The sequence below is a fragment of the Canis lupus genome, chromosome 3 (genome assembly GCF_003254725.2).
Source record: "Canis lupus dingo isolate Sandy chromosome 3, ASM325472v2, whole genome shotgun sequence".
Taxonomy (NCBI): domain Eukaryota; kingdom Metazoa; phylum Chordata; class Mammalia; order Carnivora; family Canidae; genus Canis; species Canis lupus.
This window is the reverse complement of record NC_064245.1, coordinates 14,853,444-14,869,742: the sequence shown is the minus strand read 5'-3', so window position 1 is coordinate 14,869,742 and position 16,299 is coordinate 14,853,444. Positions and strand designations below refer to the sequence as shown.

The 16,299-nt window shown below is 34.9% G+C and overlaps 1 protein-coding gene across 4 annotated transcripts in view; it reads right to left on the bottom strand.

The window, feature by feature from the left end:
* The window catches only part of KIAA0825 (KIAA0825 ortholog), a 388,625-nt gene that overhangs the window by 273,128 nt on the left and 99,198 nt on the right, over positions 1-16,299 (bottom strand). For all 4 annotated transcript variants that reach the window (XM_025437175.3, XM_035714787.2, XM_025437176.3 and 1 more), the window contains 2 exons: positions 12,653-12,814; positions 2,318-2,412 (listed from right to left, as the gene is read on the bottom strand). In XM_025437175.3, the coding sequence (XP_025292960.3) occupies positions 2,318-2,412; positions 12,653-12,814 (257 nt within the window). The remainder of the gene's footprint in view (positions 1-2,317; positions 2,413-12,652; positions 12,815-16,299) is intronic.

Sequence of the window (16,299 nt, the reverse complement as noted above, 5' to 3'; positions counted from 1 at the left end):
TCATTACATATATAATTATGTTGTAATTCAACTTTTATTTCTAAAGTATGTTTGGACCTTTAACATCATAGGGCCTGAAAACACATTTCTCATCTTATTTTTACATAAAATTAGTCGATAATTGAATCTACTCAGCTCGTAGAGTCTCCTTTACTATAAGTGAAACTTCAGAAGGGTCATGGGTATAGTTCCCTGCTCTAATAGTATTTCCTTGGGACCCACTTATGATAGAAATATAAAAAGGGAAAAAAAAAAGAAATATAAAAAGGAACTTACCTCCAAAATTAAAAACAACAATAAAACTCTGCTTCTTGTTCTCCCCACCAGAGCATATCTGGTGGGGAGAACAAATCATTCATTCATCCATTCATTCATAAAATTATTCATTAATAAAATCATTCATCCTTTCATTCATTCAATCAAAGAAATGTGTTTTGGTGAAAATTGCCACAAATTGCCATGACTGCAGTGACAATTCCATATTTTGTGCAATGATGATGATTATCTTTACCCATGGTAATTTATATGTGATTACAGTATCTTGACCTATCTGAATTCTCTTTTCAAAATACAAAAAACCAGGGGTATTTGGGTGGCTCAGTTGGTTCAGCAGCTGCCATTGCCCAGGTCATGATCCCAGGGTCCTGGGATCAAGCCCCACATCGGGCTCCTTGCTGGATGGTCAGCCTGCTTCTCCCTCTCCAATGCTTGTGCTCTCTTGCTCTTTCCCTCTCTCAAGTAAATAAATAGAAATCTTAAAAAAAAAATACAAAAAACACAGCACATTAGCAGCTTCTCTTAAAAAACAAAATAAAACTGGGATCCCTGGTGGTGCAGCGGTTTAGCGCCTGCCTTTGGCCCAGGGCACGATCCTGGAGACCCGGGATTGAATCCCACGTCGGGCTCTTGGTGCATGGAGCCTGCTTCTCCCTCTGCCTGTGTCTCTGCGCCCCTCTCTCTCTCTCTCTCTGTGTGACTATCATAAATAAATAAAAATTAAAAAAAATAAAACAAACAAACAAAACAAAACTGAAAACTACTACTCAAATCAACTCCTAGAAGTTAACAGTTAACTCCTAGAAGTAAACAGCTAGAAGGCTGTTTTCATGCAATACTATTTGCTTACTTCTATTTTCCCCATCTGATGTTTGGCTTCACACATATTCCGGTTAGAATAGAGAACACTTACTAGTTGATCGAAGAAGAAAGAGGAAATAGTGCGGCTTTCTGTTCTGTGAATACCTGTTGATTACCCTTCTCCCATTACCGAAAGCTAATTTCTTAATACCTACTTTGATTTTCAGTTAAAGCATAATATATAACTTTCCACTTTCCTTATAATTTCCCCTTCTTTCTAAATTGAAGCTCTGGGATTCCCTCCCCCCCACCCCCTTTTTAAATATTTACCTGTTATCTCAGTCAAGATCCATTCAGAAATCAGAAACCACACTAGGCATTTCAAAAAGAGGAATTTTAATGTAGGGTGTTTGTTACTAAAGTGATGGAGTTTTGAGGAGCCAAATGTGAGATAGAAGCAAGACAGGTATTAACACAGCAGGGAGCTACTTCTAAGGGCTGGAGGAACAAAGAAAAGGGACTGTATATGGGAGTGTAGTTCCTGGGGCCATCAGTCTAAGTTAAAGGGAAGGCAGACCCAACAGGTGAAACTGGAACCAGGAAAGGAAGGGACCATGCGCTGAGAGCAAGGTCTGTACAGTAGATGAAAGAGTCACAAGCAACTACTAGAGATGGTTCCTAAAGAGAGAGGGGAAGAAATACTCTGGTTTCTCTCTATCCACCCTCCAGTCCTCCATTAATACCTTCTACTGGCCAAACCTTGCCAGAATCCAGAAAACAAGGAAGCCTGGAAGGCATAGTTCTCTAGAATACAAAACAGAGCAAGGGAGGAGTAGCAATGGATCTAGAACAAACAGGCCCAGACTGGGCACACTAAAGTGAGACCAGTTCAAACTATTCCTTCCTCTTTCCTTTCTAATTTCCAGCTTCTCACTTTCGACAGTTTTCATAGCCCAAATTCTCAAAGTGTAGACCATGAACTGGGATAAGATGAAGGTTTCTTCACTTCCAGCTCCCTACTTCTTCCATGGAACAGACAGTGCTAGAGAACAACTAACTTCAATTTTCGTCAAGACTTATAAGCTAATTCTCAACCAGGATTTTTTTTTTTTTTTTTTTTTAGTGGCAAAGGACAAACCCCAAGACATTTTGACTCATAATGGATTCACAGACATATGATGCTATTATATACGAGTTAAAAAAAAAAAACAACACACTAGTTTTTTTTTTCTTCATTCACCTCTTTTACTGGTAGCAATTGCTCTGAAAGGACTCTGGTTTCATTTGTTCTAGGTTTCTCTATAATAACTTCTTGATTGGATGGATCTGAAATTCCTAGGCAAGAGAAAAGAAAACACATAAACATACATTAAGAAAAACAAATCATACCAAATGGAATTAATAGTCATGTTAAAATTATGAAGAAAAGCTCTATCCCTAGTACACACATACACACACACACACACACACACACACACACATCAAGATGCAGAGAATATTGTCAACAAGATGTAGGATGATGTCACCATCACTATTACCATACCTATAGGATCAACCTATATAGAGCCCCCTTCCATACATACAACTAAATGAAATTTATAAACATATTTGATATACATGCATATACAATCTGTAAAATGTAGATCCCTCTGTCATTAATTCATTTTCATGTTGATAACATAGGGTAAAAGTACAAAGTAAATTAATTTCCTTGTTCATTTAAAAATTTAATTTCTGGGGCAGCCCGGGTGGCTCAGCGGTTTAGTGCTGCCTTCAGTCCAGGGCTTGATCCTGGAGACCTGGGATCGAGTCCCACGTCAGGCTCCCTGCATGGAGTAGGCTTCTCCCTCTGCCTGTGTCTCTACCTCTCTCTCTGTGTGTCTCTCATGAATAAATAAATAAAACCTTTAAAAAAATTTAAATTCTGAATTTAAGGATGGTTCATTTAAGAGATGGTGGTATTCATTAACACATAAATATTTCTTTTCTTAAAATGAAGAACAAAATTACATGGGTTAATATCAGCACATCAGGAAAAATTACACTAATAATAAGTATATCAATAATCCATTGGCAAAACACAAACACTGGGATAAGAAATAATCTTTAGCTCTTAAAATGGAAATATTTTCTCACCTTTCGTCTTTTAGAATTAAGGAAGTCTTTTTCAGGGGAAAAAAAAACCACAGCTACAAAAACCTAATAAAAAAATATGCCAAAAAGAAGTCTTTCCAGGGACGCCTGGGTGGCTCAGCCGATGAGCGTCTGCCTTCAGTTCAGGGTGTGATCCCAGGATCCGGGATCGAGTCCCACAGCGGGCTCCTCTCCTGGAGCCTGCTCCTCCCTCTGCCTGTGTCTCTGCCTCTCTCTCTCTCTCTCTCATGAATAAATAAATAAAATCTTATTTAAAAAAGAAGAGATCTTTCCACTTTTCCAGTAAGGTTCTATTAATTATAGTTTAATTTGAAATGAATAAGTTAGCATTTCTTTTGTTTTTGCTTAGACTTGATATATGATGATGAATTATAAACTCTGATGCATTTTTAAATTTTTATTTATTTATTTTTAAAGATTTTATTTATTTATGCATGAGAAACACAGAGAGAGAGAGGCAGAGACATAGGCAGAGGGAGAAGCAGGCTCCACACAGGGAGCCTGATGTGGGACTTGATCCTGGGACTCCGGGATCATGCCCTGAGCCAAAGACAGACATTCAACCGCTGAGCCACCCAGGTGTCCCTGATGCATTTTTAAAAAATTTAACGTCTTAAGAATTGGCTTCTGTTTGTGTCCTGAGCAAATAAATTTCAAAATCTTACTGATTCTTATCAGTAGAACTTGTTACTGATATAATCATCTGGAAGATGTGTGGGTTTTTGTTTTTTGTTTTTTCTAAATATGGTTCTATGAGCATAATCATGAGTGATTCCTCAGTAGTACAATTTTTAAAATATTCTCTAGACAGGTAAGTATGGAAATTTTAATAGAGTTTATATATTGTGAGGAAAAGTTTTTCTCAACTCCAGTGTTACTTAATCATTTTGGATTTGTTAACACTCCTGAGAACTTGATTAAAGTGTTAGACTACTCCATCCCAAATGCTCAAGATGATTGCATGATAGGTGTGCACACATACATACACCCTCACACGCTACTGGGGATTCCTAGGCCTTCTTGTACCGAGCATTCATGAGCCCCAAGGGCCAATGGACTGTAGTTTAGGGATCCTGCTTCATTTCTCAATATTCACCACAACATAGAGAGGGCTTTAGATCAGTGTTATACCATTAACCTAAAATGGCTTCTCTATGGCTTGCACTTCACTATGTCTTTTTAAAAAAATTTTTTTAAATTTTTAAAAAAAATGATACTATAAATAATTAATTCTTTTTTAAGATTTTATTTATTCATTCATGAGAGACAGAGAGAGAGAGAGAAAGAGAGAGAGGCAGAGACACAGGCAGAGGGAGAAGCAGGCTCCATGCAGGGAGCCTGATGTGGGACTCGATCCCGGAACTCCAGGATCATGCCCTGGGCCGCAGGCAGGCACCAAACTGCTGAGCCACCCAGGGATCCCAGGGATCCTTCTAAATAATTAATTTTAATACTGAAATAAAATCCAGATTAATGAAAGACTTTTAAATAGGGACACCTATTAAGATCCGGAATCGAGTCCCACATTGGGGTTCCCTGCATGGAGCCTGCTTCTCCCTTTACCCATGTCTCTGCCTCTCTCTCTCTGTGTCTCATGAATAAATAAAATCTTTAAAAAAAAGAAAGGTTTTTAAATTTTTTTTAATTTTTATTTATTTATGATACACCGAGAGATAGAGAGAGAGAGAGAGAGAGAGAGAGTTTCCATATACTCCCTCTCTCTCTGCTGAATCAGTTCCCCTGTTGTTAACATCTTACATTGGTAAGGGCTGTGTGTGTGTGTGTGTGTGTGTATTTAAAGTAGGTTCTATGTCCGGCATGAAGCCCACTGTGGGGCTTGAACTCATGACTCTGACTGAGATCAAGACTAAGCTGATATCAAGAGTCAGACACTTAACAACAGAGCCACCCAGATGCCCTAGGGTGACATGTTTTTTACATATGAGAAACTAATATTGATTATATTTAACAAAAGCTCATAGTTTACATTAGGATTCATTCTATTTTTTTTTATTAAGTTTCTATTTTAATTCCAGTATAGTTAATATACAGTGTTATATTAGTTTCAGGTGTATAAATATAGCAACCCAACAATTCCATACATCATTCAGCACTCATCAGAACAAATGCCCCTTTTTTAAAAAATATTTTATTTATTTATTCATTAAGACACACAGAGAGAGAGACACACACAGACACAGGCAGAGGAAGAAGCAGGGCCCATGAAGGGAGCCTGATGTGGGATTCGATCCTGAGTCTCCAGGATCACACCCTGGGCTGAAGGAGGTGCTAAACTGCTGAGCCACCCGGGCTGCCCCAAATGCCCTCCTTGATCCCCATCACCTCTTTCACCCATTCTCCCTTGCCCCACCTCCCCCTGGTAACCATCAATTTGTTCTCTAATAGTTAAGAGTCTGTTTCTTGGTTTGTCTCTTTCTTTTTCTTTTGCTTGTTTAAATTCCACATCAATAAAATCATATGGTATTGGTCTTTCTCTCACTGACTTACTTCAGTTGACCTTATACTCTAGCTCCAACCATGTCATTGCAAGTGGAAAGACTTCATTCTTTTTTATGGCTGAATAATATTCCATCATATATCTCACACCTTCATTATCCATTCATTAATCAGTGGACACTTGGGCTGTTTCCATAATTTGGCTATTGTAGATAAACATAGGGCTGAATTAATGTTTTTTTGTTTTTTTTGTTTTTTTGCTTTTTGTATTTTTTGGGTAAATCCTCAATAGTGTGATTACTGGATCATATGTTAATTCTATTTTTAACTTTTCGAGAAACCTGCATACTATCTTCCACAGTGGCTGCACCGGTTTGCATTCCCAACAATGGTGCACAAGGCTTCCTTTTTCTCCACATCCTCACCAATGCTTGCTGTTTCTTGTGTTGTTGATTTTAGCTGTTCTGACAGGTGTGAGATGATATCTCATTACAGCTTTGATTTGCATTTCTCTGATGATGAGTGATGTTGAGCATCTTTCCATGTGTTTGTTGGCCATCCGGATGTCTTCTGTGGAGAAATGTCTGTTAATGTCTTGTGTCCATTTTTTAATTGGATTATTTGGTTTTGGGGTGTTGAGTTTGAGAAGTTCTTTATATTTTGGATACTCTTTATTTGATATGCTATTTGTAAATATCTTCTCCTATTCTTTAGGTTGCCTTTTAGTTTTGTTGATTGTTTCCTTCACTGTGCATAAGTTTTAATTTTGATGTAGTCCCAATAGTTTATTTTTGCTTTTATTTCCCTTGCCTCAGGAAGACAGATCTAGAAAGATATTGCTAGAGCTGACATCAGAGAAATTATTGCCTATCCTCTCTTCTAGAATTTTTATGGTTTCAGGTCTCACATTTAGATCTTTAATTCATTTTGAAATTAAGGATTCATTCTTTGTGTTATTCATTCTATGGGTTTCACCTAGTGCATAATGCTATGTATCTACCATTACTGTAACATATGGAATGATTTCACTGCTCTAGAAATCTCCTGTGCTCCATCTATTCACCTCTTTCCCCCTTTTCCCTTCCCTTGGCAACTATTGGTCATTTTTATTGTCTGTATACTTTTGCTTTTTCCAGAATGTCATTTAATTGGAATTATACAATATAGATAGTCTTTTTAGATTGGCCTCTTTCATCTAGCAGTGTGAATGTAATATTCCTCCATGTATTTTTGTGGCTTGATACCTGATTTATTTTTATCACTGAATAATATTTCATTGTCTGGATGCACCATAATTTAACTGTTCACCGCTGAAGGACATCTTGGTTGCTTCCAAGTTTTTTCAGCAATTATGAATAAAGCTCCTATAAACATTAATGTGTTGGTTTTTATATGAACATAAGTTTTCAACTCATTTGTGTAAATATCTGGGAGTGTGATTACTAGATCATATACGACAGTGTTTAGCTTGTAGGATACAATGAAATCATTTTCTAAAGAGGCTATACTATTTTACATTCCTATCAGTAATGAGTGAGAGTTCCTGTTGCTTCACATCCTTGTAAGAATTTAGTGTTGTTAGTGTTTCAGATTTTAGCCATTATAACAAGTGTGTAGTGATATCTCTTTGTTTTGCTTTGCATTCCTCTGATGACACATGACATTGAGCATCTTTTCATATGCTTATTTGCCATCTGTATATCTTCTTTGGTAAGGACTCTGTTTAGATCTTTTGTTCATTTTTAATTGAGTTTTTGTTGTTGTTTTCTTGTTGAATTTTAAGTGTTCTTTGCATATTTTGGATATAAGCCCTTTATCAGATATGTGTTTTGCAAATATTTTTCTGTCTATGGCTTGTCTTTTCATTTTCTTAACTACTATACGTTTTCACTTGGCAATTTCACTTTAGAAATTTACTGTCCAGATATGCATGTGCACATTTAAGACAAAGTTCAAGGAAATTTGCTGTATCATAATTTGTGGTAGCAAATATAGAGAAAAACAGAACCCTAAATGCTCATCAATGAGTAACTGGTTAATTACAGTACACATATCATTGGAGAGTTACTCACCTATTTGAAAGAATGAAGTCTTTCTATATAACTGTTAATAAAAAAGAAGCTCTGCATAGTATGACAAGATTTCATGTTATTTTAACTTGGGGATATATACAAAATAGTTGTCTCTGGAAAGGAAAACTAGAAAACTAGAGTGGAAAAAGACTTAATTTTCACAATATATTCTTTTGTCTTATTAAAAGTCTTACTTTAATGTATCAACTACTATTCAAAACAAATTTTAAAGAAGGAAGTAATAAAGATCAAATAGTTAATGACATTATAGGACCACGTTTAGATTCTTAATGTCACTTTACTTTTCTACAGAGAACTCATAAAACTAGCTAATGTAAAAAGATATTTGGGGCACCTGGGTGGCTCAGTCAGTTAAGTGTCTGCCTTCAGCTCAGGTCATGATCTCAGGGTCCTGGGATCGAGCCCCACATCAAGCTCCCTGCTCAGTGAGGAGTCTGCTTCTCTCTCTCTGACCCTTCTCCCTGCTTGTGCTCTCTCTCTCTCTCTCTCTCTCTGGGTGTCTCAAATAAATAAATAAAATCTTAAAAAAAAAAGATATTTAACTCTAGAAAAATAACACTAGTTCAAGGTACAAGCTCTGCAGATTTATTTCTGGAAATAACTATCTGCCATTATGCAGCTATAGTTTGAGACTTATAAAAAAAAGTTAATTATCTTATATTTATCATTTCACTTCCAAATACATTATGCTTATTCACTCAAAGTAGCATGCTTTGATGTTATGCGAACCATTTGTCTATTTTCAAGATGAATAAGAAAAAAAGATAAGCTTCTCAAGACTTCTTTTGCCGGCAAGCAATTCCATATAATATTGAAAATGAATTATCAAGCAGTTATGATAACTTTTAGAATACAATCTTTCCCCAGAAAGTTAAAAAAAAATTGAAAACATAATCCTATGTAAAGAGCAAAAGGGATCATTTTAAGGTAGTAAGATTGATTCTAGACTAATAAATACCTTGTGGTTTTAATGAATTAAGGCATTTTTGTGTTTGTTTAGAACTCAAAATGGTCAATATCAAAATTTGGCATTGTCAAACTTTACGAGCTCTGTGAACGTGTGATAAATTATTTTATCTAAATATATATTGAAAACTCTATATACTTTGCATTCCCTAGAGAAGTAGCTCATTTTTGGCTCATCACTATAAAACATACTTATTTGTATGCAGTCAACACTGGTTTCCTTAAGAGTATGCCCAGATTAAGGACCTCAGTAGAGTGCAGAGGGTCACAGGAATGCCAGCTGCTAAATAGTCTCCCCCTAAAGAGTTCACTGTGGTTCATTTTACATTTCTGGTTAGTTTCCACACTGTCGCTTTCTTTCATAGAGAGTAGAGGTTGGCAGTACTTCCCTGTGACATCCACTTTCACACCCAAATTGGTCTTCATAGGCTCCCATTGTGTGCACTACAAAGCAACTTGCCTTGTTGGCAGCTCTAAGTGGGAACTACAAGTCTTTCTTTTCTTCACTGTTCTTTTCTGGCTCACAAGCAACCTCCCACCAAAAGCTGAATCTGTGGAAGAGACTACATCCAAGAGATAATACTATGAAAAAGTATGAAGAGAAGCCCAGGTGGCCACCTTGCAAATTTCCAATGTGGAAGCCTTCGACCTCTCTGCCCAAGAAACAGCTAAAGTCCTAGTGTAATGAGCTTTACAAACCCTAGGAGCCTCTTTACCTTAACTACATACGCCTCCCTAATACAATCCCTTAACCATCTAGCTAAGGAACTCTTAGAAGCCATTTGACCCCTCTTAAGACCCCCTAAGAGTACAAACAATCTTTCAGAAGATCTGAAATCTTTGATTCTTCTGAGACAAACCCTAAGTGTTCTTCTTACATCCAATTGAAGCAGCCATTGCTCTTTGTCATTGCTGGGGCTAAAGAAAAATGAGGGCCAAGAAACCTCCTGGTTTAGATAAATCTCAGATGCCACCTTTGGAAAATTTGAGGAATTGCCCAAAGAACAACTTTATTCCAAAGGAGCATTAGAAGTGCCCCATAAATCAAATCTGAGCCCACTCCAGAAGATATGATCACCTAAAAGAAATACCGTAAGGTACCATTATAGTCAAATAATGTCCTATCATTTGCTGAAATGACCAAAATAGAAAACCATCAAGTCATGACCCAAAAAAAAAAAAAAAAGGAAATATATATAATAATAAATATTTCTCTCTAAAAATACTTCTATGTCTCTACAAAATCTATTGCATCATATTCAAATTACTAAGAGCACTGCCAATTTAGCTAAATTGACAATATAGTGGTAAACATCAAAGTAAAAAGTAAAATATTTAATTATCTTTATATTTTCTCTATGTGATGTTAAGCCCCTGGATATTTTTAAAACATCTGGACAATAAGAAAAAAAAAAGCCCTCATTTTCATCGCATTGTTTTGGTTACATGGACATAGTAGGCAACTCTTTCCAAGATCTTTATTAGCAAAATATGCTCCAATTAAAAGAAACACACAGGAAACCAAATGACTTGATCTTTTTCCCCCCTTATTCCCTCCCACACAAGATTTCCAAGCAAAACATTAACTATCAGGTAACTTAAGATGCATTTGGTTTCTTTAATCATCTGTTTCAAGGAATCTTTTCCTTCCTGATTTAAGAAACCGATGCTTTTGATAAGAATTGATTAAGTTTTTCTTGACGAATTCCCTCATAATCATTCTTTTCAAGAAGCCATTTATATAAAGTTATGTCACATTAAGTCAATCTTAGCTTTGTTATAAGAAATATGAATTTCAACAATGAGGAAACATATATCATATGGGGATGGTCTAGTACTTAAGACATTCTTACACCTGTCTTTTAAAATTCCTTTCACATACTTTGTTCAAAGACCCACAACCATGCTTCTATAATACATTCTTATTAATGGATTTGAAGTTACTTTTATCTGCCATGCTGCTTATATAATAACAAATTTGGGTAAGGTAGACTGTTGTAGCATAATTATATATTTTCTCTGTTGATTTTATTCAATAATGGTAACCATTTCCCTCAAATATATAGCATTTGCAAATCACGAGATTGCTCAATTTTAATCTAAATAAGTCTTCTTTTTCCGAAATTGGTAATATCAAACCTTTGCTTCAATTGTTTGCCATTTGAGTTTTGTATCTTTATAATACTTTTCTAATACAATTATAATTTTGAATTAATGCTTCCCTTTAAAGGAATAAAGTTATTAGAATTTACCTAATTTCTCTAGTTCCTGGTCTAGGACCAAAACAGTATGAGTCCCAAGAGGTAAGAGTCTAGATGTGTTGGGAGTCTGCTCTGTTTCTTGATCTACACTTCAGAAAAGATCTGCTAGAGATGTGGATGTGAGATGCAAAGTCTTAGCCAGGCATTATAGATGAGTAGCAACACCAAGTGTCAACTGCTGAGGCACCAAGATGTCAATCAAAAATTAGCATGTCATATTGATCTACTAGATCTTTCTTCGACCCAGTCAGTTTAATATATAGGACCCTCTAGGGTTCCTATTATCTCCTAATTAAATCTATTTTTCCATTCTGTCTTCTAATTTTCATATTTTCTGTCTTATATTTATATTATTTTCCTATTGGACTTTTGTCAGCTTTAGAAACCTGAAATCCACCTCAATTTTTCTTCAAATTCTCTCCAAAATTGAAAAAATGATCTACTTTATAATTTTACAGTGCTACTAAAACTTAATCTGACACAGAGAAGGGCGGTAAGCCATGCCTAATATAAAAGAAACTTCAACCCTATAACGTTTCCAACATTATTTACCCAGGCAAAATAAACACAAAAGTAAACATATTAAAATAAATGTAATTCCTTACTATGAAACTGGGTTTTGAAATTTTCTGATTGATTGTTAATCATTTGGTTCCCTCACTTTGTTTTGCAAATGCAGCCACCAACTATATTTATTGTCCTTAAAATGATACATGGTATCATGTAAAAGAGAACTTTCTGATATAGATGAAAATATTTGTAAGTAGAGATATGAACATATTTTAACTATTATGCCTTTGAATTTCACCTCTAATGTTAGAAATATTATTTTAACATACATGGCATAGGTTTCTTCAAAAGGATTTTGCTAAGACTAAAAACAATAGGGATGCCTAGGTGGCTTAGAGGGTACAAAGAATTCTTTGGAATTCTGCGATCCAGTCCCACATTGGTCTCTCTGCAAGGAGCCTGCTTCTGCCTCTGCCTATGACTCTGTCTTCTCTCTGTGCCTCTCATGAATAAATAAATAAAATCTTTACTAAAAAAAAAGGACTAAAAACTGTATAAAATTAGAATTACTTTTATAACAGCTCACCTTTATTGTGACCTACTAGACGTTCTTTTAAATACATACACTAAATCATTTAATTCTCACATACATAACATATTGAAATTTGAAGCATATAACAGTAAAAGAAAACAAAGAGAAAGTTAGTTTAGTCCTACACCATTATTTTGAAGATGAGAAAATGGAGTCTAAGAAAGCTTAAATATTTCGCCCAAGGTCACTTGGCTGCTACTAGCAGAAGAGGAGCTACTAGATCATCCAGTATGCTTATTTTTTCCATAAGCCAGGCTGCATTTCTCTGAATATAAAAAAAAAAAAAATTTAATTTGATTTCATCTAAAGATCATTATTCAGAATTGTATTACAATGCTTTGTCAATTACAATTATAGAATTTGCCACATATATGAAATAGAAATGTAATTTTATGGTGTGTATTACATTTAACATTTATTTAAATAATTCATGTAAAGAATTCTATCATGCATTTTTTTTTCAAGTAATGGTACAGATTCAGCAGCAAGAAGTGAAAACAGAGAGAATAGATTTACAAATTTAAACAAAAAAATCATGTTACCTGAAATATTTCTGGGTGTCCTCAGTGATACAAATATTTCTTCCAATAATTCTTCAACATTTTTTTCCAGCTCCAAGAAAGATTTTATGAGTTGCGATAAGAATTTGAGTTTATCTAAGGAGAGGAAAAAGTTTCTTCTTTTCTGTGGGCATTCGGGAGTAACTGTGGAAAGAGATCAATATTATCATATTTGTACATTTTACTTGTTTTCTCAGTAAATATTGAAACAATCTATGTGATTCCATAAGCCATCAAAACTAATAAAATCAACAATTAAACCAAATTTGTTTTTTAAGAAATGCATATAAATCTCCTACGTGTCTTTTCTTTTGGGAAGCTGGAGAGAAACATTCTGTTTGATGCAAATATGCCAATTAAATAATTATATTGATTCTCAGAGTTATAAATAGGAATGTGATTTGTTTGTAAAATCATATCTTATATAGTTCTGTTCTTTAAAAAGTCTGGCATGACTTGAATCTAGTCATGAGGAAACATCAGGTAAACCCAAATTGACAGAAATTCTACACAATAGCTGGTCTGTACTCTAAAAGTACGCAAAACACAAAGACCAGGAAACGTTTTAGCCAAAAGGAGTCTAAAAGACGTGATAACTAAAGTTAACATGATTGGTATTTTACTTTATTTGATTATAAAGAACATTATTGGGTTAATTTGGTGAAATTTGAGTAAGGTCTACAATCTAATGCTCTTATTTCATGATTATTAATTTTCTTTCTTTTAAAAAAATTTTTTTTTAAGATTTTATTTATTTATTCATGAGAGACACAGAGAGAAAGAAGCAGAGACATGGCCAGAGGGAGAAGCAGGCTCCATGCAGGGAGCCGGATGTGAGACTCAATCCCGGATCCTGGGATCACATCCTGAGCCAAAGGCAGAAGCTCAACCACTGAGCCACCCAGGTGTCCCTGATTATTAATTTTCTGATATGGATAACTATACTGTGGTTATGAAACAGAATGGTCTTGTTTTTAAGAAATACACACTGAAGTATATAAGGACAAATATACGTAATCTATTCTCAAGGGAAAACATGGTTTTCAGAGAAAGTGGATGCAAATGTGGAAGCGTGCTAAAATATTAACATTTGAGGAATCTGAGTATTTTTTGTAAGTCTGAAATTAAAATAAAAATTTAACTTAAAAGAAAAAATGAAGAGACAAAGGATATGACTTTTTAAGACCTTAGAAGCATTCCTCTGATAGCATTAAAAAGAAGTAACTTAGTTGTTCAATCTAGACTACATAACTCATGAAATCATGGTTAAAAATAACTTCGGTCTAAATAATTGTCATATCAATTTCTTTCATAAGAACAAACCAACTTAAAATAAATAAAGGTTGATTTTTTCTCTTTTATAATTAATGCTGTTTTCTCTTATAATTAAATCACACCACCACTTGAATATAGAAAAATACCTCTAATATATCTAAAATATCTCTAAAAATACTCTAAGCATATAGAAATTAAACTGCCCTCCCCAAATGGCACTTGGGACCAAGTTTTCAAGGATTTAAAGAATTCTTCCTTTATTATTGTCACTTCTTAAAACATGTATTTAAGAACTATCTTGAGGCTTAAAGACAAATGGGAAAATTTGTAAACTCTTCTAAAGAAAGTGTAAAGTGCATTTGGTAAGAAAATACTGAGAATGCCAATTAAAAATAACGTAAGGTCTGGTGATTCCAAGTGAAAAAACATTGCCTTCATCATATGGATTTAAAAGGTAGGTTCCAAAAGCAAACCAATTTAATGGGTGATTCACTTCACTCACTCAAACTTTTAAATGCTGGCATCAGACTTTTAACCATAGGATAGAGGTTTTTACTGAGGGTAAAAAATGTCATGGTACCTTTGCAGATGATTTGAGAGAGACCTGTCAGCCAATTTAAACTGGAATTTAGTCCTGTTCTTAAAGAGCAAAGCAAGGCACACACACACACACCCATGAGTACCTACAAAAACTATTTCATCTCTAAATTGATGTTAGACCCACATACATTAAAGTCTATCTGTAAACAGCCCTGCTCACACCCATCATTCTTCCACAGGCGTGCTAGAGAACACAAACATGTACAATCAGCCTCTAAGATTTTGCCATGAAAATCATGATCCAAAAATGAAAGAAAAGAGAATAAATATATTGTGAATCATTTAGCTGTTGCTCGATTCTCATTTTGCTTGTTTGATTTCTTTTAAGCTTTGTTCATATGGTTGGAGGGACTGATTTAGCTTTCTAAATCTTAACCATGTCCCTTTGGAACTAAACTATTTATAAGCAACACTTTCAAGACTTTAAGAATTCTTCCTCATTCTTTAATAGTTAGCTAGAAATTAAGAAGGTTTCGTGCAGCTCTATTTTAATTAGAAGTACTGTATTTATAAAGTAAACAAAGAAGTACCCCTAGTCCCAAAAAATCTTTAAGAGTCAAAACACTATAACCTGAGTGCTACTTGTTTAAAAATTATATAGGGTCTGAGGATTCTATATGAAGAGGTCTTACCTTCATGATCTGGATTTAGAAAAATCTTGTATTCCAGAAGTTAAACTTTAGTGAATGGTAAATCTATTTCCATTCAATGCATCTTTTATAACTTAATAATGAAAGAGGACAGAATAATATGTATGACCTAAATCTAATCATTTTTGTTCCAAAGAAGCAATGATTATGGTAGTGGTCCATTAATTAGCAGTCCTTATTTCCTATTACTATTAGCTCAGTGTTCTCCCAAGGGCTACTGTGAAGGTTCTTAATTTATGGAAAAATAATTCTGTGATAAATTCATTTTGTGAAGGTCCAATTAAAGCAAAATTAAACACAAAGGATGAATAGCATAGCTCAAACTTGTCTTATTTTCCCCACAGTATCTCATAGGACTAGAGTTCTAATCATCACATCTTAGGTCATAATTTCTATTTGCCTATACATACCTATTTTTCTGTTCCTTAGACTCTTCACTGTCAACCAAATTAGGAAAGGATTTCCCCTGTACATTTATTTTCACTCAATTAATCTTTCTTTCCTTCTTCTTTCACCATTCTGTTTGTTCCTCCCCTCCAACTCACCTTCCTAGAGAACCTTATCTGGATACAGTCTATTCACTTTCCCCTTAAACTAATCTGGCCTTTCTCTGTTCTTTCTTAAACACTATGCAAGTGTCTTCCTTCAGGAAATTTTGGACATACAGGCTTATACACAGGCAACTATGTTTAGCTGGTCACCAATCATTGGCATAAAATATGTGAAATAATGATTTTCACTCTATTACGGGATGAGCTCTATGGTTCTTAGAAAATACGAAATTCTCCTAAATCCTAATAATATTATAGATAAAAGTTAAATTGGCATTTTAGGGTAAGATTTTTTTTTTTAATTTATTTATGATAGTCACAGAGAGAGAAGGAGAGAGAGGCAGAGACATAGGCAGAGGGAGAAGCAGGCTCCATGCACCGGGAGCCTGATGTGGGATTCGATCCTGAGTCTCCAGGATCGCGCCCGGGCCAAAGGCAGGCGCTAAACCGCTGCGCCACCCAGGGATCCCAGGGTAAGATTTTAATTTACCATCAACTAACAAAGAATAAGTCCATGTTGAGGGTATTTTTTTACTCCCCTATGTTATTTTAA